Here is a 23419-nt window from a genome sequence, read left to right on the forward strand (position 1 = left end):
CCAGTCCCGTCCCGTCCCGCTCCGCTGGGGCCGCCGAGGCCCGGCAGCGGGAGTGGAGCGGCCTCCGTCGCGCTCCTTTGTCTCCTCGGGATGCGGCGCGGGGGGAGGAGGGTGACCGGGCCGGCCTGGGCTGGGGCCAGGAGAGAAGCGGCCGGGCCAGCGCGTGGCCCCGGGACGCGGTGGCTCGGCCCGCGGCGCGGCCTTTGTTCGCGTCTCTGGTCCGCCGGGCCCTGGTCTCGCGGGAGGTGGAGGGGCTGCGCGTGTCGCTGCGCTTCCCCCGTGACGGGGCGCACAGGGACAGCCTGACCGCCCCCCGCGCCCGCCCGCGCTGGCTCCGGAGCTGCCTCCTTCATCGGCGCCCGAGTGAAAGGACGGACGCCCGCGGGTCTGCGCAGACTTCGCTTGGGTGTTTCCTCTTAGCACCTGAAGTACCTACGGCTGAAATGTCCAAGGAAGAAATACTCACCACGGCTTATTCTGTGTGTCTGGCAGAACCGCTAGCGTTTGCTTTAGTTCACTGCCAAAATCAGCTGGATTCCCTTCTTTGCTCTGGAAAACTAAATGGAGGAAAATAGTTTTTTTTCCTTACAATTTGGAAAACTCATTTGTGAAATGAGAGATGGCAGAAGATTCAGAGAGAGATTTTGCCCCTCATTATATTTGATTCTTGTAGGTGGGTTTTTATCCCAGGAAGAAGGACCGTACCTGTCATAAACCATGTGAAGTGTGCTTTGATCAACAGGTTCCTTCTGTTTTGCATTGGCTAACTAAAAAGTGCAGCAGTTCAGTGACACTGAAAGTGTACAGCTGGCCTTGCAGGTTGTGTTTTGCAAAGGCGGTAGCCCTTTAAACCCTTAACTTCATGCTGCAAATTGTGCTCCTTTCATCCCTTTTTGTTGAACAAATTCATTTTTTTTTTCTTTTTGCAGGGTGCAAATTGTGAGTGTGTGTTAAGCCACTGCATTGACTAGCTTACTATAGTTACTTTTCCAGTGTTGCGCTCCTACATTTTACAGGTGTTTTCTATGTATCCTCTGAGAACACCATGTGTTTGTGTACTTATTGGTATTAAGAAGGTAACTGCAGTGAAAAAATAAACAGGAAACTAGTGATCTAAAACAAATGCATCTTATTTCTAATTTGAGGCAGGGACCAAGTTAACCATTAAAAAAATCTGGTAATTCTCAAGTAGAGTAGAGGGGGAAGCTGGCATTGGATGGTTTGGTGTGAGCAAAGCAAGTTGTTAGGTTCAGCATGTCTAGTAGCTCATTTGTTTAAACCTAAGCCCTGACTTAACACATACCCAGGACATCTGTTTCAGATGATCAGTACACTCTTTTCTCTCCCCATTAAGGTATTAAATTAGCGATTCAAGCAATGAAATGGCATGACTCCCAAATCCTCCCAGAGATAAATTTGGTGGTGGTGTTTTCCTGTCGCACGTGATTATATGGTGTTAACCCTTTCTTTTGTTCTTCAAAAGTGGCTTTATTGCAAGATGGGTAAAGTAGTTACATGACTTGAGCCTGTGTTACAGGATGTCTGTCTGCACAGCAGTTCATATGAAGTATCATGAAAGCAGTAGGATTTTTATTGTTCTTTTTACTTTGTTTTTGTGGGGTGTTTTGTTGATCAGAATTTCACTCGGTGCCAGTAGATGGACGATAGCTCTTTGTTCAGTTAGAAATAACAAGGGGAACACTATTCATTGGTGGCACTTATTTTTCATTTGAAGTTGTGTGTACTTGTTCTGGAAGTGCTGCCGCATACCGAAAGTTTGCAGTGTCCTGTCAAATATGGAAATGTGAGTGTTTTACACCAAAAGATCCGTGTATTAATTGTGTGTGTTTGTTTCTTTTTCAGATTGAAGTGAGTGATTCAGATATAACTCAACTTTGTTAGAGGGCTTTTTTTTAAAAAGTTGATCCACAGTGCATCAGAGCAAGTTACTACTTACTGTTGAGTGACTTACAGGTGCTTGCCTGCATTGCAATAAAGGACTCATATATTGAGCAAGACTTATTTATCTCTTCATTTTGGAGAGTCTTATAAACTGTTATTACAGTTTCTGTACTGACTTTCAAAGTTTTGAAGTCTAAAAAGACATCTTTAAAAACAAACATGAGCACGGCGAGAACAGAGAACCCTGTTATAATGGGTCTATCCAGTCAGAATGGGCAGCTGAGAGGCCCTGTAAAACCCAGTGGGGGCCCAGGAGGTGGGGGCACACAAACTCAGCAACAGATGAACCAGCTGAAAAATGCCAACACAATCAATAATGGCACTCAACAGCAAGCACAGAGTATGACCACCACTATTAAGTAAGTATTTACATAAATGTATGTGGAGTTTTAAACAAGCCACAGATATCGAGGAAAGTTGTTAGATTTCTTGTGCTGAAGACTGTTCTTTTTTACACTGCTATTACTTTATTATAATGTTGGCAATGTGAACTTTGATTTTAAAAAAAATGGCATATGCTTTGTTTTCCCGGTTAGTGCTTTTCTCTGACAACTAGCTTTTTAACTGACTGTAACATGAAATGTCAAAACTTAATCATTTTATGTTTTGCGTTTTTGGGTTTTTTTTCCTTGAGAGCCTTGGCCTCAAGCAGCACCTTGTTTAAATACTAAGTGAGGCAGGGGAAAGGTGGGCATCCATGCACTCCTAGGTCAAGGTACCATGCTGTTGATGAACCTTAATGCCATTTTGTTCTGATAGTTTTATTCTCTCCCTTTTGTTTAATTTATAACATTAATTTAACAGATGTTTTTTGTTAGATGTTGCAGTGTCATGGTTTAACTGGAGGGAATCCCTCAGCTTTCCTGGGACCCAACCTTTTTTGTTTTTTGTTTTTTGTTTTTTTTTTCCTTCCCAGTGGCTTTTATAAGGCCTAACTTTATGTTGGTCTTCTCAGTTTAATATGGCCTTTTTGATTTATGTCTGAATAAAGCAAACGTGGAACTATTGTGATGTCTAACCTTCACCCCTGAATCAAGAATTTCTGAAACCACTTATGAATTTGGTTGTTGGAAACTGGAGAAGGGAACTGTTTTGAACACAATTCCTGGTTTGGTTTTTTTCATATGGACTTAAAATTGTATTTTTCCTTTCTCTACTGAGGGAATGAAAACTGTAGAAACTTGTTTTTAACCCTTCGAAACAAATTTGGTATGGCGTTCCAGCATATGACAAAAATGAAGTCCATAAAAATGGCTGAGCTGTTAATTTTTGTTGAAGCACTTGTATTGTGTTTCAGAAAACTTGAGAAATGTGAGGTTCCGGCTGACTGGACACAGTGAGCTGGAAAGGGGAAGGAAACTTTTCCTTTGTGAAACAGCATTGTATAGTTGAACTAATGAGTTCTGTGTGTTTTGTCTTTCAAGACGGTACATACAAGTACTTAGTACTATTGGAAGCAAGGTAAAGAATTACATAGCTCGCTAGCATTTTCTGATATAGCAATTCACACGATCTCCCTCATCCCTCCAGCAATGAGAACAGCCATTAAAGAAACCTTTACACATGCACATGCACATACACGCAGGTATTTGAGGCAAAAATGGTTGGTAATGTTGCCAGAATTGACAGTGGAGATGCTTGGTTACTAAAATTACCTGAGCTGTTTGGGTAATGTTTCTTTTTGACTTTTAATTATAGTCACTTTTTTGGTGCAGCTTCTGCAGTGCACCATGTAAGTGGAAGCTGTTTAGAGAGAAGGTAAGTGTTTTGACTGAGATTTAAATCCACTAACTCAGAAATTTTAATCCTTATCTTGTCATGCTTCTTCTTGCCTTTGGTGAATTGTCTATTCTCTCTGAGCTTCAGTCATCGACAGGGAAAATGTTTGGTTTACAGGAGGCTTTAGGCTGCTTCTTTGAAGATGATGTATGCTTTGTAAATCACCAGTCATGATTATGGACAAAATAATTTAGTATCTTTGTTTATATCTGATGCTTTCTTACTGTAGACCTGGTGATGACTGGAAGAAGACTTTAAAACTCCCTCCAAAGGATCTGAGAATCAAAACTTCGGTAAGGATGTCTTCTGATAGGTACTGTTTGTGTAAGAAATGCTGCAGTGGCAGCTTGTATTATAACAACCACTTTCTGTTGTGTGGTTATTCCAAACTTGAAAAGTTAATAACATGCACTGTTGGTGGCGATTTGCAAATACTCCCTTTCTCTCAAGTCTGAGTTTTAGCTGGCATATTTTTTTTTTTTTTTTTTAACCTGTCTCCGGTATTGCAGAACAGAATCTTATTTGTGATCGTTCCTGGAAAACGGAATAAAAGATTTAAGTGCCTGTGCAAAGTAGTGTGCTTCATCTCCAGTCATCTAATCCCTAATTAGGCATGGTATTGTACTGCACAGGCATTTACGTGAACCCTTACGGTGTAATTATGGGAAGTGGGTGAAGGGCAGAGGTTGACTGGAACCTAACAGGTAATTGGGCTAGTAAGGCACACCAGGTTTTCTGTCCGCCAGCATACAAGGGAGTGATAAGGTTAGCGTAATGACATGCTGCCTTTTGGATACCCTACCCTGAATGACTGCTTGCCTGTTGATGGGTGGTTTGCCTGGTGGTGGCCTTTCACATGACTTCAGAGTAGGACTTCACCTGATGCTTCGAGAATCATGGTGAAACACTTGAACTGCTCTGCCATTGTGTCCCTAGAGTGGATGATGGCTTATAACCAGGGATCCTGGTTTTTTCTCACTTTAAAAAAAAAAAAAAAAAATCCTCCGTTGTCAGTTCAAAAAAAAAAATGGAAAGAAAGGTAACCCCAAATCCATATTTTTCCATGATAAAAATGAAACACCACTAATACATATCTGTAGATGAGTGGGGTTTGATTTAAAACATGGAAAGAAGTGGATTTGGGGTTACTTTTTTTTCTTAACTGAAAATTGGGTGTTTGTTTTGTTTTTTGTGCGTTAATTGGAGAAAACTAGGATCCCTGCTTAGTACTAAATGAGGGGTTTCTTCCTCCTTGTCTCCATCCTGGGCTTGTTGTTTGTTTTAGATGCTCAGTCCAACCAGTTCACACTGATCTGCTTTTTTGGTTACTCAGGACGTGACCTCCACAAAAGGAAATGAGTTTGAAGATTACTGTTTGAAACGGGAGTTACTTATGGGAATTTTTGAAATGGGCTGGGAAAAACCATCGCCTATCCAGGTTGGTACAGAGCAGATGATTTCTTGTCACAGACTTTTAAGTATTGGGCATGTGTGATGAATCAAAGACTGAAGTCTCTTTGAGTTTTGCTTATCTATATTTGACATGCAGTGCCTCTTCCTTGTATAGACATGAGGGTTTTAATCCCCTGTTCAGTAAAATGTTTCAAATAGGTAAATAATCCAATGACTTCTGCAATGTTTTGTGTGTGGGGAGAAGAGAAGAAACTGCTTAGTGTTGACCTGATCTTCTACTGGCAGAGATTCTTCACAAATCATTTAATTTCTCATTTACAGTTATATGATTTGTTAGAATCGCTTCGAACTCCTGGGTAGTGCTGGCTGGCTGGCTGTCTCTGTCGTTCTGATACATGCTTCAGTTACTTCCTAGAAAAATGATTTAACGATATTTGAATATTGGAGTTCATGCAGGTGGAGCTTTTCAGCTGCTTAAGGGACAAACTTGTCTGAGGCAATTTGAGCACTAGCTTACGCTCATACCTTGTATGCAATCTGTCACTTGGTTAACGCTTGGCGCATTTGTGAGATTCTTTTTCTTTTTTTAATTCTTAAGTGTTCAGCCTTTGAGTCGGGTGCTGCTTCCAGTTATTTTTCCTGTTCAAACATATCCTTTCTCTTTTCTGTGCATTTGATGTTAATCATGAACTTGAATGAATAATGCAAGTATTTCTGTCCCTTACTATTTTCCTGCCATAATGGGTGTCCAGAGTTTGGTAGAGATCCCTTATCTCCCTATGGGATTATGTAATTAGCACCTTTTTATTGTCTCTTCCTTGGCTATATCTGATGCGTGAGTATTGAGCAGGTTCCATGTGCTGTGCTTTCAGCCAAGGCAAGTGGGGTGTTGATTAATGGGATCCTGGGAACAGAACTCTTTCCACGTGGTGGAAATGGTCTTGCTTGGTCAGCTTTGATATCCGTTGTGATGAGGCTACTGGACTTAACTGTGTATTTGCAAGTTGGTGTGTCTTTGATACATGGGAAGCATTAAATCCTGTTTAATTATAGTTGAGGTAGGGTTTTTTTTTTTTGTTAGCTATAGTATTGCATTGATTTCTGTCTCTTTGCTTTTTAGGAAGAGAGTATTCCCATTGCTTTGTCTGGTAGGGATATCTTGGCTAGAGCGAAAAATGGAACAGGCAAGAGCGGAGCCTACCTCATTCCCTTACTTGAACGGCTAGACTTAAAGAAGGATAATATACAAGGTTTGTTAAGATGGATTTGCGTGCAGCTCCAGTTGTACAGTACTCATTGTCTGGCTGCTGCACAGCAGTATAGATGGGATTGGAACATCTGAAAATCAGGTGTCAGTAGAGCTTGATAGCAAGTAGATTCACCTAAAATTGGTTGAAGGTTCCCATTGCTGTCCAAGGGAGTATGGGCATATTTCAAATTAAAATTTATGAGGAGATGCATTCTGATGTTACCGATAGCCAGTATTTTCTCATGAGTTTCTCATGATCCTTACCCATGTCCTAAGAAGCAGGAGATGGTGGGCTGAGGGTGTAGAAGTGGTGATTGACTTAACTTCTAAGCACCACAATGGAATACTAATTACCTTTCAGTGTCTTAAGTCATCTTTCCTTAATTTTTTTTTAACTGAAGAATATTGATATAATTTTCAAGAAAACATATTTGTATTACATTCTTATAAACTCAGTGAAGTTTACCTTTTAAAAGACAAGGTGCAAATTTCAAAGGATAGTCATATTGACTGCCTCCATGCTTTTATGGACAGCGATATCTGAAAGATAAAATAGGTCTGTTAGAATTCTGTGCTGAGGACTTTCTTTTATTTTTCAGCAATGGTGATTGTTCCCACCCGAGAACTAGCCCTGCAGGTCAGTCAGATATGTATCCAGGTCAGCAAACACATGGGAGGTGCTAAAGTGATGGCAACAACAGGAGGAACCAATTTGCGTGATGACATAATGAGGCTTGATGATACAGGTTAGGCTGTTTCCATCTAAAATGAAATTGCTGCTTATTAGCGGTGTAATACCAAAACTGCCGGCTTTCAAATATTCTTATGCTCCTCCTAGCTCTCCTCAGGCCATTTTTGGATTCTGTTTGTCTGTTCAAATGTCTGAGTCCTTTACTTGTGCAACGCTGGTTTAACTGACAGTTGTTCTGTGTGCATTCTTTGTTCAATCAAAATTCACTTAAACAATTTGCTCTCTTATCCTACAGTGCATGTGGTGATAGCTACTCCTGGGAGAATTTTGGATCTCATCAAGAAAGGTGTAGCAAAAGTTGAACATGTCCAGATGATAGTACTGGATGAGGCAAGTTGTGCTCTGTTAAATACAGTATCTTTCCACGGTGCTTAACAGTGAGTTAAAGTAATATCTATTCAGGCATGACTGTCGGGCATACTTGTCCAGCAAGTATTCTGCAGACACACCAGAGGGTTCAAGTTAGTCACTTCTGGGTGTTTGAGTGAAAGTACTCCTGGAGGAAATAGTTCAGTGTCTCCTTGCAGCTCCCACAGTCAGTTCTGCACTGGGGAAATTCACCATTTAATTTGGGTTTAATGTAAAAGGAGATTTTTGGCGTCATTTGAATAAATGACCTGTGACTGAAGATGCGGTAAAGAAAAGGCTTTCCAGTTCCTTTACTTGAAACAATTTGGGGCTTAGCATAGTTAGGTGTGGAAGAAACTGGTGCAGATGGAGTTCCCGGTTCATTCTGAGTAAAGAATGGGAAATCTCCACTTTTCATCTCTCAATCTGGTATCGTTTATATCGAATACATTTGAAAGCAAGGCAGGGTAAATAGCATTTCGTAGTGCCTTTGTAGTTTAGAAATAAAGCTACCTGAAGAACACTGTATTCAAAGCAAGATTTCTCCGCCATAGGATGGGGGGGAATGGCAGATACGTTTCAGTTTCTGACTTCAGTGTTATCGAGCCAAACCTTGCTGTGCTTGCTTAGTTTTTTTTCCTCTCGTTGCAGGCAGATAAGTTGCTGTCTCAAGATTTTGTTCAAATAATGGAAGACATTATTCTCACGCTACCTAAAAACAGGCAGATTTTGCTCTACTCAGCCACTTTCCCTCTTAGTGTACAGAAGTTCATGGTAAGTTGAGATGTTTGGAAATGTATTGCCTTGTTGACCCCCTATTTGGGCTTTTAAGTCGTGGATGGGTAGGGGTTTCCATTACATGCATAGGTAAACATGTCTCCCGATATTAAGAAGAGATTCTGTTTGTGTTGCATGAATGACTATTATAAAAGCCACGTTCTTTTTGTTCTTGTTTAATGTTACTTTGGGCATGGATTACTTGCATTGCTTTATGCTACACACACAGCATTGTACAGAGTTAATGCTAATGAGGGTGTCTAATGGAACTTCCAGAAAGTATTCCTGTTTGGCCTGAAGTCTTGGTTTATAGGTAATCCTTCATAAAATTCTATAGCAGTGCTTCTCAGCTGTTTCAGACAGGAGGTATTATTCTTCAGAATGTAAAAGCTCTTAATTTGCACGTGTTTTTTGAGTACAGAAGAACAATAGTGGAGAACTTGGAAAGTTCACAACAGATGAGAATACTTTTTTTTAATACTATGGGTTCCGGTTTGAAGTCTCTGGGTTTATCTTTTGAATTGTGTTTGCATGCTTAGTGCTAAGATAGCAGGAGCACTGAATCATGCCTGAAAGCATCTCAAAGCACACCACGGTGCTGTAGCGCCCTGACTGAGCATCGGTGTTCTATAGAGTCCATCCTGTGTGCACTAGCGCAAGTGTTAAGCTACTTCCTTGTTGTGAGGAGTACTTGATGCATCTCAAATGTCAGGATTGCTGTTTAGATGACAGTTATTTTGATGAATTGGTTCATTTTTATTGCCTTAATTTGAATTCTTTATTTTAGAATTCCCATTTGCAGAAACCCTATGAGATTAACCTGATGGAGGAGTTGACTTTGAAGGGAGTTACCCAGTACTATGCCTACGTAACTGAGCGCCAGAAAGTACACTGCCTCAATACATTATTTTCCAGGGTAAGCAGCAGTGCATTTTTGTCAGTACTGGAGCAAGAATATGAACCACTTATTTCTTCTGAAGGCTAAATTTATAGTTTATGGTGGTAAAGCTGTATGTATTCTGGCAGACGGATCTTGATCATCTGGAAATGAACAGTGGCGTCTCCTACCAGTTTACTTTAACATGCCGTAGCTTTTAAATGGAGACTGCTAATTTTTCCTGAGCATGTATATTTTTTTGCCACTTGATGCTGCACAGTCCTCCTATAGTGAGGTGTGTTTTTGCTGTTCTCCACAAAATGCTAGTGGGAGTGACTTAGCTGAAATTCCGAACATACGTGCTTTGCCCTCTTTGAAAGGGATGCGGTCTCTCTGAACCTCAAAGTGCTGTAAGTAAAATACACCTGTTCTTAACGCACTTTTGTATTCAGCTCCAGATTAACCAGTCAATCATTTTCTGCAACTCTTCTCAACGGGTTGAACTGCTAGCCAAAAAGATCTCCCAGCTGGGTTATTCCTGCTTTTATATCCATGCAAAAATGAGGCAGGTGAGTGAATTTGCTGGTTCTTCTCAGACTTTCGCCTGCAAAGTGTCAGACTGTTGTCACTATCGTTGTGTCCTTTACCAGGGGGGAAAGTAGTTCTAGAAATTTGTGTCCTTGTTTAAGTACAGGAACTCCGGTCTGATTTAGGAAGACCAAACTAAGCTATGATAGGTACGCCTCTGGCAATTAAAATGTGTTTTGTGTGATTCTGTCGATACACAGACATGGAAATAATGATCGGTTCTATCTTTTTAACCTCCAGCCTTTGAGTTTTTCTGCTGCCCATGTCTCAAATCTCACTTTTTTTTCCTTTCATCACCCAGCAAACACCATTAATAGTCTGGGAAAATACTCATAACAATATTATTGTGACACATGATTTTTAATTTATCCTTTGACAATTGGATATAAAAAAAACTCAGAACTTCATGAAACGTGCCACTCGCTACGCTGATGAGTAATCTAAGCACTTCTTGGCGTGTAAATAAAATACAACGTCATCCTGTTTTTTATTCTCATTATTTCAATATCAGTAAACGTTTAATCAGTTTTTGAAGGTCTGGATTGGATCACTGGCTGCTACTTAATTTTTACAGTATAACGTAAGGCATAATTTTTGCATGTTAAGCTATAATTGATCTGTTTTGGCTGGTTGTCTCTGACTGCCCTCTTGGTGTTGACAAGATTGTGTTTGTGTCGGTTTAAAAATCAGAAATAAAATGCTGAGAACTTTGACAGAACTTTGCAAAGCATCAAAATAAGCAATACAACCGCATCGTCATCACAATGTAGTGAAAATTTAAGTTGGAGGAAAACCTTTGGATTATCATGAATCAGTTCATCTCTAAGATGTACAGTGAATAGTTTTTATTCCAAAAAATAATTTCCTTAAAGGCTAGTAGTCAGTATATCTAGATTAAAAGTGCTTTTGGCCACTAACTTTCAGTTGGGAACGCGTCATCCTACAGACCTATGTGGCGAGACCCGATTTTTGTTTCTGTTGGACTCCTTGTTTGTCATTTTAAAGCAAACGTGAAAAGCCAGACAGGTTCAGTCTTTAACCATCGACACATGGGTACGGGAACTGACGTTGTTAAGTTGACAGAACCCTCTTGGATGAGCTCTTCAGTTAGTTCAGGCATCTTGCGTGTGCTTAGCTTAAGAGGCACTATTAAGCTGGTTAATGTTTATCCACAGAGACTGCCTCGCTGCTTAAATCAGTACAGTTAAATGCTGTTCCCAGACAGGTAAACCGTACAAAGAAAGACTCTGATAATTTGAGATTTATGAAAGAAAATGCAACAAATGCTTGGTAGTAAAAATTAATGTGTACATTTCCAGGTTTGTGTGTTTAGGTATTCCTACGTTGAGATGAGGAGTTTTGGCTTGAGTGGGGTTTAACTGTGAAATGCATGCAATAGCTTGGGGGAAAACCTGCTAATATACCTTTTTTTTTCTCTTTATCAGGAGCATCGTAATCGTGTGTTCCACGATTTCCGAAATGGCTTATGCCGCAATCTTGTTTGCACTGGTGAGTATTCCTTTTGTTTTTGTTCATTATTTTTTTTCAGTTTCTGAAGGTGACGATGGGAGTCGGATCACTTAGCTCATAGTTAGCTACAGCGTCCAGCCCAGATGCAGTTTGTCTACTTATATAAATCAGTGAAGAAAATATTTGCCTTGGAGGACAGCATTTTCTTTTATTCCCCCTTCCCCAACTTGTATGCATCATTAATGTAAGCTGTTACATGTATTTTTTTGAGAGCTTACGTGATATTTCAGGGAAACAGATTGAGAGTGGCTGAATAAAGACAAAAGGTGATTTTTAAATATTCCTTCTCTGCACAAAGTAACAGATGGATTGTTTGAGGTTTTCGTGATGGCTGTGTGATTCTGAACTGCATACCAATACGTTTGTTACACTAAGCCTTACTACTGTTGCGTTTAAGTGACTTACATAAGAATTGTTGCTATTTGTTTTGCATTTGACATAGGATAACACCTCTAGGAGCTGCTGACAAATGTGCTTCGTTCTGCTGTCCTTTTTTGCCACTTCAGTTGCATTTTGTAATGTCTGCAAATATGTTGAGTTCTCAGCAATCTGTGGATGGTTTCACCATACATTGTTTTTAAAAGTTGATCACTGCATTAGTTAACAAAGTCTCATAGCAAAATTAAGACTCGTTAATTAAAATAACTAGAGAGGTTCAGTCCTTGGACCAGCGCTGTTCAATGTCTTCACCAGTGACTTGGATGAGGGTGTGGAAAGCGCACTGTCCAAATCTGCAGATGGTACCGAATTTACGGGGTAAAGTTAACACACGACTAGAGGGTAGGGAATGAATCCCGGCGGATCTGGACAGGTTGGAAGAGTGGGCAGAACAGAATAGGATGCAGTTCAACAAGGATAAGTGCAAAGTCCTGCACCTAGGGAGAAGGGATTGCCAGCGCACTTACAAGTCCCTTCCGACCCTACTAACTATGAAACTATTAAGTGGGGGGGAGGACCTTCTCAGCAGCACAGCGGCGGAAAGGGATCTCGGAGTCATTGTTGACACCAAGATGGAACGCGAGATGCCAGTGTGACGAAGCGATCGGTAAAGCTAACCACACTGTATCATGTGTTAGCAGCTGCATGACAAACAGGCCCAGGTAGGTGCTACTTCTCCTCTCTGCGGCTTTGGTCAGGCTGCAGTTGGAGTACTGTGTCCCGTTTTGGGCACCACACTTCAAGAGGGATGTGGACAACCTTGAGAGGGTTCAGAGGAGGGCCACTTGTATGGTTAGGGGCCTGCAGGCAAAGCCCTGTGAGGAGAGCTTGAGGGCCCTGGATCTCTTCAGCCTCTTCATCGAAGAGCGGGGACGGGACAGCAAGGAATAGGAGATGCTCTGCTTACCAGGGCACCCCTTGGAGTACTGGGAACAGTGGTCACAAACTGATGGAGAGCGGATTCAGGTTAGATATCAGGAAGAACTTCTTTACGGGAAGGGGTGCCAGAATCTGGAATGGCCTTCCAAGGGAGGAGGTGCTCTCCTCTACCTTGGGAGTCTTTTGGAGGAGGCCAGGGCTCTTTCCTGCCCAAGGCAGGGGTCAGACGCTATCTGCTACGGTCCCTTCTGATCCAAATGTCTGTGAATCTAGGAATATTGATGAAGGTTTAGTTGAAAACCTTAATAAGCACTTACTGGTGTATCAGGAGTAAGTTGATGTGAAATTTCCTTGCTTAAGTGGCAAAGGATTAGATTAAGTAATGTCATCTTGAATCTTTTCCTTTAAATAAGCATTTAGAGATGAGACGGGGCAGTGTCAAATAATTGCATGCGGCCTCTTACTTTGGCTGTACGACTTCATTGTTGACAAGGAGGTTGTTTGCTGATGAGTGTTTTGGTCTAAGAATATTAACTGCTTGAATGCAACAGAAGTAGAACAGAAGGATTAAATAAGGTAAAAATCTATTTAATCCTTCTGCCTCTATGGGTTAAACTACTTCGTCTTTAAGGGAGAGTTGGGGCTTGAAACTGACACTTAGAATTGTTCAGATATACAAAACGGCTGTGGTGTTGGTTTCTGTTCCTGATAAGAGGGCCTTCGAAAATGAGATGTAGAGAGTCAGCCTTCTGTTGGTTCTTAACAGTGTTTTTTCCACATCCAGAAGTAGTGAAAAGACTTAACCAAGCTAAGTTCACAATAGACCATGGTCTCGGGTGACGTTTGCCATGCAGTTTTTCAGGTAAACAAACCATGTTAGGGGAACTTGCGTTTCAGCTAATATGGAAATGTCTTTCAGATCTGTTTACCCGAGGTATTGATATCCAAGCTGTGAATGTGGTGATAAACTTTGATTTTCCAAAGCTGGCAGAGACTTATCTCCATCGTATTGGCAGATCAGGTAAGGGGGAAGGGGTCATTGTTTAGGAAAGGCATGTAAAGAAATATAATTAACTACTGCTGGATTCATTTCTACTTTTTTTTGAGCTTTGTGAACATCATCTGTAAGCTGAAATCACGAGAAAGGAGTAGATTTTCATGTCGTAAAACAAATTGTTATGCAGCGCTTATTCGGGGTGGGCGGGAGGGGGCAACAAAGTAGATATTTTGTTTTTTAAAGCATCATTTTGGTGCATATAACAAAACCAGATTGAATGCCTACATTGCTGAAAGGTATCCAGAAACAGGGATTTGGCTTATGTGATTGAAATGTGCTCTTTTCTCTCAAAACCAGGGGCAATTTTCAGTGGCTGTTTGCCTTTAGGAAAACTGTACTTAAATAGCTCGGTCTCTGAGTGCATTTTAAGTTCTTGTTTTGTGTGCCTCTGTCCCCAGATACCTCAGCGTGAAGGAATTTGAACCATTCTTAGCGAAGACAACTCAAGACTCAGTCTTTTCTAACTTAGCCTTTCAGTTGCTAATTTTATTGGGGCTGGGGTGGGGGAAAGAGGGAAGAGTAGGAAAAATGTGGATTTTTGCATTAGATTCCCATTGTGGATAGTTTTTTAAACCACTAGTGCTCAACCTCTTTGCCTTGCGGGCCAGATGAACGATGCCTGCCTGGTTCCTCTCAGGGTTGGATCTGGCCAGTAGGAGGGGGTGAGGGAAGCCTGGCCCTGACCTAGCCATCCTGGGGAAAAGAGGTTTGGCCCAGCCCCAGTCTTGCTGCATGGGGTTTGGGAATTTGACAAAGTTGGAGAGGAGTGGGAATGCTAATTGCTGCTGCTTCCATGCTGCCACATTTTTCTGGCCTGCAGGGAGTCCCGTGGGCTGGATATCTCAATTCTGTGGGCCAGACTTGGCCCGTGGGCCTGGGGCTGAGCATCCCTGGTTTAAACTGATGATTGTATTCAGTCACTCAACTTAAATTTACTCTAGGCTGTATGTGGAGCAAGAGTCTGAAAGGCGACTCTTCCACTGGGTAGTCTTTGTTGTTTTTTGATGTCGTGGGGTTTTTTCCTCTCTCTTTTAAAGGGGTATAAAAATGCAACAATACCAGGGTGTGTGAAACCCCAAACTGCAAATGTACTTGAGGGTTTGGATTTACTAACTAGTGTAAAACTTCTTTTGATTATTGCTGTGTCTATGGTCTGCAGTCCAGTCACTTGGCAGCCTGTGGGCTCTGGCAGTAAACCTTTCACTACTTCTTTCTGTGAAGGTCGCTTTGGTCACCTTGGCCTGGCCATCAATTTGATCACCTACGATGATCGCTTCAACCTGAAAAGTATTGAGGAGCAGCTGGGGACTGAAATCAAGCCCATCCCAAGCAACATTGACAAGAGCCTGTATGTGGCAGAGTACCACAGTGAACCTGTAGAAGATGAGAAACCTTAACCACGTGCGTATGTTACCTTTTGAGTACTGAATTGGGGTGAGTGAAGAGATGGAAGCAGGCGGGAATTTGCTGGGTCAGTTCTACCTTAGCGTGCTTTCCCCTTCCTTATTTTGTTAGAGCTTTTTAGCTCTGTATGGTGAGCTCTTGAGTGCTGGAGTAAGGGAGAAACTGAAGGGTGGCAGAGTTTGGCCTAGTGGCATATCTTTAAACTTGGAAATCAGGAAGGTGCTATGATAAAATGGAAGAATGAGGTGATCTTTGTTCAGTGGATCAGCTCCTTAATAGGTGAGCACTGTGTATGTGGGAGTTTAAAAACAAAGTAGCCTCTTTCCCCCTGCTTCTTGCTTGGCAGTTGCTGACTTGTATCCTGTTTTACAAGATAAGAATTGCCCGTGGTCGCAGGGAACACCTTGAATAAGGCAGTGATAGAAAAAGGGCTGTCAGTGGGATTTTGGACTCGTTGCCATTTGTTCATGCAGGAGTCCAGAGGCCCCAGTCAAGGTTAAGGCACCGTAGTGTGTTTGATCTCTGTACAGATGTTCAGTAAGATAAATAGCTAGTGTGCATCAAGGCAGTATTGTGGATGAAATGGGAGAAAGGAGGGTGTAAAAAGCTGTGTGGTTTTTATGCTGGCTATTGGGTCTCATTACAAGTTCATACCGACTTGTAAAATGGCTCTTCCCACCTCGTTCGTTCGTTCGTTCGTTCGTTCGTTCGTTCCGGACTTACAGGTGCTACGCAGAGGTCAGTCGTGAGGAAAAGTGGCTTTGTGGCTCAGTTCAGGGAGGTGTTCCCTTAGCCATTTCTGTCCTTTTTCCCCCCATTTATCCTTGAGGGAGAAAGTGGGAGGTGGACATTGGACATGGCTGCCCTCCTTGGAGTAGAGGTCGAGAGGGCCATGTGCCAAGAGACTACCAAATGGCAGAGTTGAAGGGAAGGCCTCACATGGGAGGACAACACTCCTTGCAGAGAGAGAGCTTTACAGCTGTAGCTTTAATGGGTTTCTGAGGAAGTGATGCTTATTTCAGAGGCAAAAGCAGAGGAAGCTGTGGTAGTCCATGTAGGAGATGGGGACAGCCTGAGCTTAGTATTTCAGCCACGTTATGAAAGAAGATTTGGGCACTGTTTGAAGTGCCCAAGGCAGGGAAGAGGCAGGAGGCAAAGATGATCAGGATAGTAACGTGTGACAATTCTGGCAGCAGTGAGAGAGAGGGGGAGCATTTGAGGGAAGATTTCAGCTTGGGTTTGCAGCGCCAGCTACAACTTAAGCACTTTTTAATTGTTCAAATGAGCAGACTTCTGCTCGGAGGTGGATAAGATCCTCTCTGCTCTGTTCCAGGGGCATTTGATAAACCACTCCTCCCCAGGAGTCGGAGCTAAGTGTGCGTGTTTGTCTGTAATTCACTTGCTGGCCACTTGAGGACTCTTCTTTCAACCAAAGAAATATGGAGGTCTTCTCTGGCTGTTGTCAGGCTCCTGCTTGGGCTGCAGCCTTTCCACTAACGGTGTTTTTGAGTAACCCTGCCCCCCGTTTAGAAATCTGGTGTTCCTAGGTTATAACTTGGCAACACACGCTTCCAAGGACTGTGCATGCTTGATTCCTTTCCCTTGCTTTTGGTACTGTACCCCTTTTTATGATGGAAATGCAAGGATAGAATTCAGAATGAAAGTAGATCTTCTTTCTGGGAGTAAGCCCAAGAATACTCATTAGCAGAAGAATGTTATCAGGGTCTGAAATATCTTGTAGCCTAGTTATTCTTGAAAGAGATTAGGGGATAAAGTTTTATGTGAATGAAAACATTTCATCACTTGCTTCCCCTCTGAAACTGAGGGGGTCTGGTCAGAGGCCAAGCTTACATGTAGTCATTGTCCAGCTAGCCTGAGCTGTCCTTGAAGGACAGTCAGGCGCGTCATGATAGCGTCAACAACATTTATAGTGTAAGAACTAATTTTAAAAGTGTTTCAGAATGCCCCTGTAAAGGTGAGTGCTGTAAGTCTGCCAAAGAACTGTCGTTTTGCTGTTGCGTGTAGTGTGACATTCGAATGCCATATGGGAACGAGAAGACGGAGTGCTTTTAAAAATGAAAAAGTAAAATCTGTTTTTTGAAGCGACTTGGCCACAGTTGAATTAGCCAAATTTGGTTTTCTTTTCTTTTAAAGAGCAAGCTTGCCTTGCCATACATTAAGTTGCTGCCTGCATTTCCTGCTTAGCATCCAGCAGCAGTGGTAATTCCCTGTTATGTCTGTTAGTTTGGAGATGTATAGCTTTATTTAGCATTATGCAATAATTGTGATGCCCTTGACATCTTTTAACACAAACTCAAGTGCTCAAAGTGGCTAGAAGGTTAAGGTTACTTTGTCAAAACTGGATTGATCAGAGGTACTGTTAGAATGCTGAATCCCTTTATTTTTTTCTGCTTTGAACACAACTTGGAGAAACTAACTGCGGGTTCCTTGTTCTTTAGGCTTTGATTACAAATGCCAGAAGCTGAAGCCCTTTGATCCGGATCTGTGACGCATCATTTCTTTGGGGATATCCTTCTCTTCATGGGTTTTTCTTCACCTTTTTCTTTTTTGGGACTAAGAAGACTAAAGAGCTCAGCCTTTTTTTTTTTTTTTTTTTTTTTTTTTAAAAAAAAATTTGGCAGCAAGGAAAAAAGACAAAAGAAGGAATATCTTTTTTTTGGTTTTTTTTCCCACTTGTTTGCACTGTGTGCTGATTGAACATTAGTTGCACTAACTGCTGGTTTTAATTTTTTTTTTTTTCCTTTGGGTGGGAGGGACAGCAAAGGAAGAAGAGAAACCCTGAAAAGAGAAGAATCTTGATGAATACGAGCTTGTCAACGATTTTCAAATTCTCCCAACAGCTGACTGAGTGCATTTCAACTTCTCCCTGGTTACTCATCTGTTTTTAAGCTAAAGAGCTTGTTACTTATTCGTGCAAAGTGCCTTATGCTATGAGACCATTCAGAATATCACCTTTCCGATGCAGCCCAAGGAATCAACAGCTATTTTTTGTTTCAGGTCAAAGTCCCCAACCCTTCCCCTTCCTTTTCCCCACAGTACTAAAGGCAGGACTAGGAGGTGAAAGTTATCAGTAATGTTTTTGTTTAACTCGTTTGTTTGTTTGTTTGTTTGTTTGTTTTTTTACTTGGAGGAGTTGATATGCAACTGCAGTTCACCCATACTGTAAATACATGTATTTAAAACAAAAAAAAACACCAACTGAAAATCTGGGCTGATTAGGTGCAACATCATAGCTCCAGAAGGAAAGAGCAGCCTGTCATCTTTGCAGGAGCCATATGAAAAGCCCTCATGCTCTAGCAGAACACTAAAGACTGGTTTCTAAGTCTTCATTAGTAGTTACAGCACTTGATTTGTAGACTTGTTTCAGAGCCATGGCCCTCTTTCCTCTGGTGCAATGTGTCCCATAGAAAATCGGATGTGTATACTTGTACAAACTTTGTAAATACGTTGTTTTTTTTCTGTCTTGGGTTCATATATAACTTTTTTTTTTTCCTTTTTTGATGAAGGTTGCTGGGGTTAAAGGAATTAGATTGATTATGGGAGCAGCTAAAAATGAGAGGGGCTCAGTTTTCTGCAACACTAAACATTGAAAAGTGCTCTGACTCCGAAGGGCAGACCTCTACAAGTTACCCCTGTCAGGGTGGGTTTGCTCTGGTGCTTGCAACACTGTCCTATACTGCTTTCTTGGAAGAGATTACTTCTGGGGTTGAAAGGCCTCAAAGTCTGTAGCTCAACCTGTTTGAGATGCTCTTCAATTTCCCCCTTAGAAACTTCAGGAACTTTACCAAGCTCTGAAGGGGGCAAAGACCTGTGTTCCACCATGGCACGAGGGAAATCCTGCAGGTATCAGTGTTGTTGAGCAATACGTATAAGGCATGGATTTAGGTTTAAAAGAAACTATAAAAAAAAAAAATACTTGCATAAACTGACAGTTCTGGAGCTCTATGGGATTGATTCACCTCCTACAGCATTGTGCATACTCTGCCCAAAACAACCTTACATAGACTCTCGAGCAGGTAAGGGCAAACCCCTTCTAACTTGTGAACGTCGAAGCTGCAGAAAGCTGCTTGACACTTCCTATGGTTTGGCACGAATTGCTGTCTGTCATTTTGCATTGTATATTGCTGGAAAATGCTTTATGGTTAAGTAGTGTTGCTTTAAATTGTGCCCCTCCCAACATGCTTGATGTTTGGCCTGATCTACAGGCAAAAGGAGTGAGACAAATCAAAACCAGTAAACTTTTTTTCTTTTCTTTTCTTTTCTTTTTTTTTTTTTTCTTTTTTTTTAATTCCCTTTTATCTTGTTCAACAGCAGTTTTGCTAGGAGGCACCTGGAAGAAGGTGGTCCTTTTTTGCTCAGTCACACATTGTGTATACAAATGCTGCACTTGCACCATGCTTGCTTACCTGGATAATTAATCAACTTAATTTCTCCCCCGTTTGACTTTTTATAAAAAAGTGAAATTGTTTGGAAAAATATGGCAGATTTTTGAGTATCAGAAATAGATGCAGGTGCCTCCTGGCAACAGCTTTCTCAAGGTGGAAAGACTTTCTTTTTTTTTGTTTGTTTTGTTTGTTTTGTTTTGTTAATTTTTTGTCTACAGTGACTCCATAATAGTAGCAAAAGCTGCACTAAAGTACAGACTCAAGAGCTTGGTCACAGGCACTCTGTGATCCACATAACTGCATCCAACTGGCAGGTACTAAATGTAAACAAGTAACTTGGGGGGGCTTTTTGGGGGCGGGGGGAGGGAATTTGTGGGTGGTAATGTTGACCAAAAGTAAAATCTTGCTCTTGTACTGCAGCCAGTTCTTTTTTTTTTTTTTTTTTTTTTTTTTTTTCAATGAGACAGAGGGATCATTTTAGTGCAACAAAGATGAAAATGTGTAAATAAGTTTTGTATCCTGTGACGGGGCATGCACATATAACAAGAAAAGGATAGCCATGCTGAGTCAAGTGTGTGCTCTGCTTGGATTTGTGGCAGATCAGCCTGGTGCCATGCTTTGGTCCCTCTTGAAGCACAGAAATTTTTAAAATGGAAAGTATTACTTTAAACTTGGCCTCTGATTGAGGATTGGCACTTAGCTAGACTGTTGGGGGCACCATTCTAAAGTGGCTTCTTCTCAAGGAAAGAAGCGGTCTGATTCTGGTGCCAGCAGGCTATCTCTAGATGTATACGATCTTGCAAAAGGAAAGATGCTCCAACTGACTAGGTTAAATCCTAGTTGTTTTTTTTTTCTCCCGCCTTAAGTAATATATAAAATTAGACTTCCTTGGATTTCTTCTGGCTTACTCTGACAGATTACATGACAGACTTCATGTTTGTCCATTGAATTGGAATGAGTCTCTGCTTCTTTTGGTAATAAGCCCAACATAACATTTGCTCTGGCAGTGGTGATGTTCTTAATGGGCTGTTGAGCATTTTTTCATACTTTTTATTAAAAAAAAAAAAAAATAAAAAAATCCTAGGAGCCTAAAAGGCTAATGTCGCCCTGCAAAACGGATACATTTATCTTCCAGTAGACATGGAGACATGCCATTCTTAAGCCTTTTGAAGTATGACTAAAAAAATCTAGATGGGTTTCTCAACATACGTTGTCCAGATGCACAGCGGTAGCTGGAGGGTTTTCCCCAAGGGGAGTGGGGTGGGTTGGTCTCAAATATTTTAATTTTCAGAATGAGATGGGAGCATCTTTCCTTCACCTTTTGCTTTGTGTCTATGTGGGTAAGAACTTGAAGGCTTGACACAGGAATTGCAAACATGTTTGTATCAAAGCATCTCATTCTGTTTAACTTTGTTCTTTGTTTTAGTGTGGGGAGGGGGAGGGTGTCTGCACCAAGGATTTAGAAATGCTTCAGTTGCTTATATTCCATCAGTGATTGACACGGTGCAGGGATGAAGAGACCATCAATTTGCCTGTATTTTTAAAGTACGCAGACTTTTTTTTTTTTTTTTTTTTTTTTTGCCAGGAGTTCAGTTCCATTGGAATGATCTTTTGTTGGCCGTGGACTTGCTAATACTGCTCGTGCCAAGGAGCTTATTGACTCATGGGAACAGGGTGAACTGTGTCCTTTGAATAGCGTTGCTGCCACTAACAATTTGGTTACGTTTGGTCCAAACCGAGAGTGTTTGTGTTGCCATGACCCTTTTACTCCAACTGTAAACCAAAATTTCTCTGCACAATTAACGTGTGGTCTCTCAAGTGAAGAGTGCATGTCAGACAGCTGAGGAAAGAGAGGTGGCGGGAGTTTGCCTTGAGCGTTGCTCCCTCCACTTCTTTCTTTTGTTTTTAGCCTGGAGTATTTTCCTACTGGAAGCATTGTTAAATTCTAGCGTAGACAAAAAGTGAGGGAGGGCTGGGTTGTGGGGTGGTGGGGAGGGATAGGTTTATTAAGATACAGGCTTCCTGTATTTTAACCAGTAATTGTTGGGAAAGGGTGTTTGGAGAAATATAGGCAATATTCCCTTTACTGAAAGAAACAGGAACTTTTTCAAGCAAAAACAAAACAAAACACATTTTTTGTTTTGTAATTCAAATGAGGCTTTATAAACCATTAGTCCCTAGTTAAAGGGGCTATATTCCACTGATAACAAGTGAACATGGACTAGAATTTGGAAACATTCAGGGGAGGGAGGGGGAAAAATTGGCTTTCTGTTTAATTGGCAATTGGCAAACTGTCCAGTGCAGCTCAGTTTTTGTTGAGAAAGTTTATCTCTGTATGTACTTATATGTGATGGAAGGCTGTGACTATGTGAGAGTTTTCACTGAGTTCATAAGAGTATAAGAAAGATGAATGGTAAAATCCTGATTTTGTTAATAAAGCTCACTGGAACACCAGAATGGTGTTGATGTCTGTCTTCTAACAGCTTTTTTGTGGTACTGAGTTAAAAGGTTGGTTCTTTCCTCTTCCTATTCAAGACCGTGTGCATTTGCTGCAACCCTGAGCGTGTCAGTGCTTCAGAGTGGCATAAGTAAGAAGTGGTAATTTTAAACATATGTCAAAAGGGCATTACAAGCACAATAGTAACATTGCAGCTGCAGCAAACAACAGCACGTGGCCTCTGAAAGGGGTTTTGTCTTGTTGGCAGGGCTGCCCAGTGTTTGCGCTAACTTCAGCTGAATCTGCTAGATGGTCCGTACAGTCCATCTTGCTGTTGGTGTTTCTTCATTTCAGATTTCAATTGGCCCGGAAGTTAACAATGCTTTGCATTATACAGACTTTTCAGTTACCCTCTGGAAAAAAAATTATACACATTATAACTTACTACAGAAAGATAGTAGAGCAGGCTTTGTCTGTTGCAAAGAACTCTGCAAGGTCACAGCAAATCAGAATGCTTTTAATGCTGTGAATTTCTCTTTGAAATCCCTAGGTTTATCTTGTGAATCATGTTTGCACACCCAGCAGTCCTGACAATGTGGCACCCTTGAAACGGTCCCAAGGCACCCCATAGTGCCATGGAGGAGAAACACTGCCCTATGAAGATCTGGGTTTCTGCTCATCTGAAGTCAAAACGAAAACTTTGGTTCTGTGTAGTTTGTATGGAGTTTTGCTGTTATCAGGATTGCTCTGACCAATAGGCCTGAGATTGCTTAGGCTATTATAGCACATCAAAATTTAAGTAGGTTAACTGCTGCACCGGGGGGGGGACGGACAAATTACAGATCACTGCCTGCAACACCTTTCCTCAACTGGAGGACAAGCATGATCTTTGCACAGTGCCTGCATCTACTGCCCTAACTGATGATCACTCTTTTAGATACCAGCTGGATTTCAACCTGTAACTCGATAACAAACTAGCAAACTTTGCACCTCTTTTCAGCCCTGTGTGCTGTGTTTATCAGGGTGACCACTGTATCAACAGAGTTGAGGGGGCTGAGTACTGTAACTTTACGAGCTAGGTTGTGGACTATATTAATGAACTTGCTCTTACAGAGATTTTAGTCAGGGATACTTATGCACTTCACAAAGGTGATAAATCGGGGGCTGGCAACACTTTTGGGCAGAGTTGTCAAAAACACAACCTTGACTTGCAAGATGTTGCTGTGCCAGGGGCAGACGGCAGGAGAGCCAGGAGGGGCCTGATCCTTGGCTCCTTCCCTGCTATCTGCCCGGAGGCCTGTGAGCGAAGCAAAACTCTTTGGCCTGCCACACAGTGGCACCTGTGGTCCAGAGGAGGGCCACTGGCATGATCCGGGGGCAGCAGGGCAGGCCCTATGAGAGGCGACGGGACCTGAACCTGTTCAGCCTCCACAAGAGAAGGCTGAGGGGGGATCTCGTGGCCTGTTACAAACTAGTCAGGGGGACCAGCCAGGCACTGGGGGAGTCCCTGTTCCCCTGAGCGCT

The 23419-nt window shown here is 41.8% G+C and overlaps 1 protein-coding gene across 1 annotated transcript; it reads left to right on the forward strand.

Annotated features, from left to right (window-relative positions):
• The first annotated feature begins 1398 nt into the window (after window positions 1–1398).
• On the forward strand, window positions 1399–18273 carry DDX6 (DEAD-box helicase 6). The gene is made up of 13 exons (XM_019547152.1): window positions 1399–2321; window positions 3971–4034; window positions 5075–5179; window positions 6275–6404; window positions 7003–7149; window positions 7390–7484; window positions 8154–8276; window positions 9067–9195; window positions 9609–9725; window positions 11190–11253; window positions 13511–13612; window positions 14870–15049; window positions 17512–18273. Exons 1-12 carry the CDS (start codon window positions 2122–2124, stop codon window positions 15043–15045), a joined length of 1452 nt encoding a protein of 483 aa, XP_019402697.1. The 5' UTR covers window positions 1399–2121; the 3' UTR covers window positions 15046–15049; window positions 17512–18273.
• The last annotated feature ends 5146 nt before the right edge of the window (window positions 18274–23419 follow it).

The sequence above is a fragment of the Crocodylus porosus genome, unplaced genomic scaffold (assembly GCF_001723895.1).
Source record: "Crocodylus porosus isolate Cpor-Errol unplaced genomic scaffold, CroPor_comp1, whole genome shotgun sequence".
NCBI classification, from domain to species: Eukaryota; Metazoa; Chordata; order Crocodylia; family Crocodylidae; genus Crocodylus; species Crocodylus porosus.

Coding starts and splice junctions, on each gene's coding strand:
- DDX6 (XM_019547152.1), top strand. CDS start 2,122: ATGAGCACGGCGAGAACAGAGAACCCTGTTATAATGGGTCTATCCAGT. Junction 9,726..11,189: donor TCCATGCAAAAATGAGGCAG/GTGAGTGAATTT, acceptor TCTCTTTATCAG/GAGCATCGTAATCGTGTGTT. Junction 11,254..13,510: donor CCGCAATCTTGTTTGCACTG/GTGAGTATTCCT, acceptor AATGTCTTTCAG/ATCTGTTTACCCGAGGTATT.